This window comes from Branchiostoma belcheri, unplaced genomic scaffold (genome assembly GCF_001625305.1).
Source record: "Branchiostoma belcheri isolate BF01 breed outbred unplaced genomic scaffold, Haploidv18h27 scaffold42, whole genome shotgun sequence".
Taxonomy (NCBI): Eukaryota; Metazoa; Chordata; class Leptocardii; order Amphioxiformes; family Branchiostomatidae; genus Branchiostoma; species Branchiostoma belcheri.
The window spans coordinates 658,767-660,584 of NW_017804043.1; the positions used below are offsets into that span (position 1 = coordinate 658,767).

The following is a 1,818-nucleotide window of genomic DNA, read 5'->3' on the forward strand; positions in this document are numbered from 1 at the left end:
TTTTACAGAGCACTTCTTTCTCTTATGGGATGCATTTTTACTTCTACAACCGTGCCAAATCAAAATTGAACTGACATGCCGTAAGAAAAAGATCACTACAAAAACCCAAGTCGTAAGTCCTGCTAAGAAATCTAACCGTGACACTGGCCTTCTAGCATATAATATTTGGGTCAGGGTAATAAAATATTAACAGAGTAAACACAACACACCCACCTCCCACCCCCTCCTGGCCTCTCTTTTTCTTTTCATTTACTACCTGACAAAATTAACATTTGCAATGTGATTTTCACAGTATTGTTGTAATAATGGGACAATTTTGAGCTCCTGTAGTCTTCTCGCATAATAAGAGAGCACCTGGAGGTTTAAATTAAGACCATATTAGCTGGAAAAGTTACTTTTTGCACAACTTACCAATATTTTGGGTTGTCAAGCCACCATCTTGTTTGGGGACAAGTCGAATGACATAATGATGGGGTGAGTATATGATCATGAATTTATCTACTTTCTGTTTAGATGGAGTAAAAAGCTTAAATAATAAACATTAAATATAAAGTTAATTTTAACACTTAATTTACGAACTATTGTTAATTCTTTAAGACAGATGACTGATTTGAAGGATATTAACATGATACTCACCCCTTTTAAATGGTACAGTCTGAGTTGCTTTATCGGTAAAAGGTCAGCGACCTTTAGACCGTACCACTGAAACCTCGGGGGCGTTTCTTCAGAAACATGCTGCTCTTCAAAAAGTGATGATTCTCTGATTCAACAGTTTCGTTAAATAAAAACCTTTCAATCTAACATTTGAATTACTAAAATTCGCACCCTATCTTGAATTTCTTTTTTTTTCTTTGTGATATTGACAAATAGCTATTTACCCCATAGTAGAATATTCCACTATTGTAGAAGGAGGAAGTAAGTTAACTTGTTTCCAACCAGGCTACAAGTTATATAGTTTATATAAGTATGGACAAACTGCTAGCCTGCCGTTTTCGGCACCCGGACGCTGCCGTACGGCTGGTGTGTTTCCCCTGGGCAGGTGGAGGGTCCGGGTACTACAACAACTGGGGAAAACTCATGCCCAACACTGTGGAAGGTATTTACGTTTACTCGTACTACTCTCTAGTACTCATATATCATATTTAGATATTTACTTTAAAACATAAATGATCATGAAAGCCAATCTATGATGAAAAGCATAACCATCATATAGAATTAATCTTTGTTTGTAATCTTTTAAAAATCAAAAGTACTTTTTTTTAAATAGCTCATCCTCAACAAATGGTACATAGACAGATAATAACTTGCTATGTCATCGCTATGTCATTTTTTCATTACCTTAATTACCATCGTTTAATCTCAAGTTATTACCAAGAAGCTTAATAAAATATATCTTTGCTGTCATCAAAGTCCCCGATGATATTGAAGCCAAATTTCTGACTTACCTTAAGATTTAACTTTTAGTAATGTTGCCACAAGACAAAGGCAAGTGAAGGTGATCACTTGTTTCTTTGTTTGTTTGTTTAGCCAGTTCACACCTGTTGTTGTTTCCTTGTTTACATCCAGTGTGCTCACTCCGCCTCCCGGGAAGAGAAATGCGACTAAAGGAGGCGTGTCACAAAAACATGGAGGCTCTCACTAACGACATCTCATCAACTCTGCTGCCGAAACTTAAGGAAAAACCTTTCGCTTTCTTTGGACACAGGTAAATTTTGTATCACTCACTCACTCACTCACTCACTCACTCACTCACTCACTCACTCACTCACTCACTCACTCACTCACTCACTCACTCACTCACTCACTCACTCACTCACC

The 1,818-nt window shown here is 37.1% G+C and overlaps 1 protein-coding gene across 1 annotated transcript in view; it reads left to right on the plus strand.

The window, feature by feature from the left end:
- Positions 1–914: 914 nt before the first annotated feature.
- LOC109478146 (S-acyl fatty acid synthase thioesterase, medium chain-like) overlaps positions 915–1,818 on the plus strand; it is a 2,219-nt gene continuing 1,315 nt past the window's right edge. The window contains 2 exon segments of the mRNA XM_019779635.1: positions 915–1,096; positions 1,567–1,803. Of these exon segments, the coding sequence (XP_019635194.1) occupies positions 967–1,096; positions 1,567–1,803 (367 nt within the window). The 5' untranslated portion in view covers positions 915–966.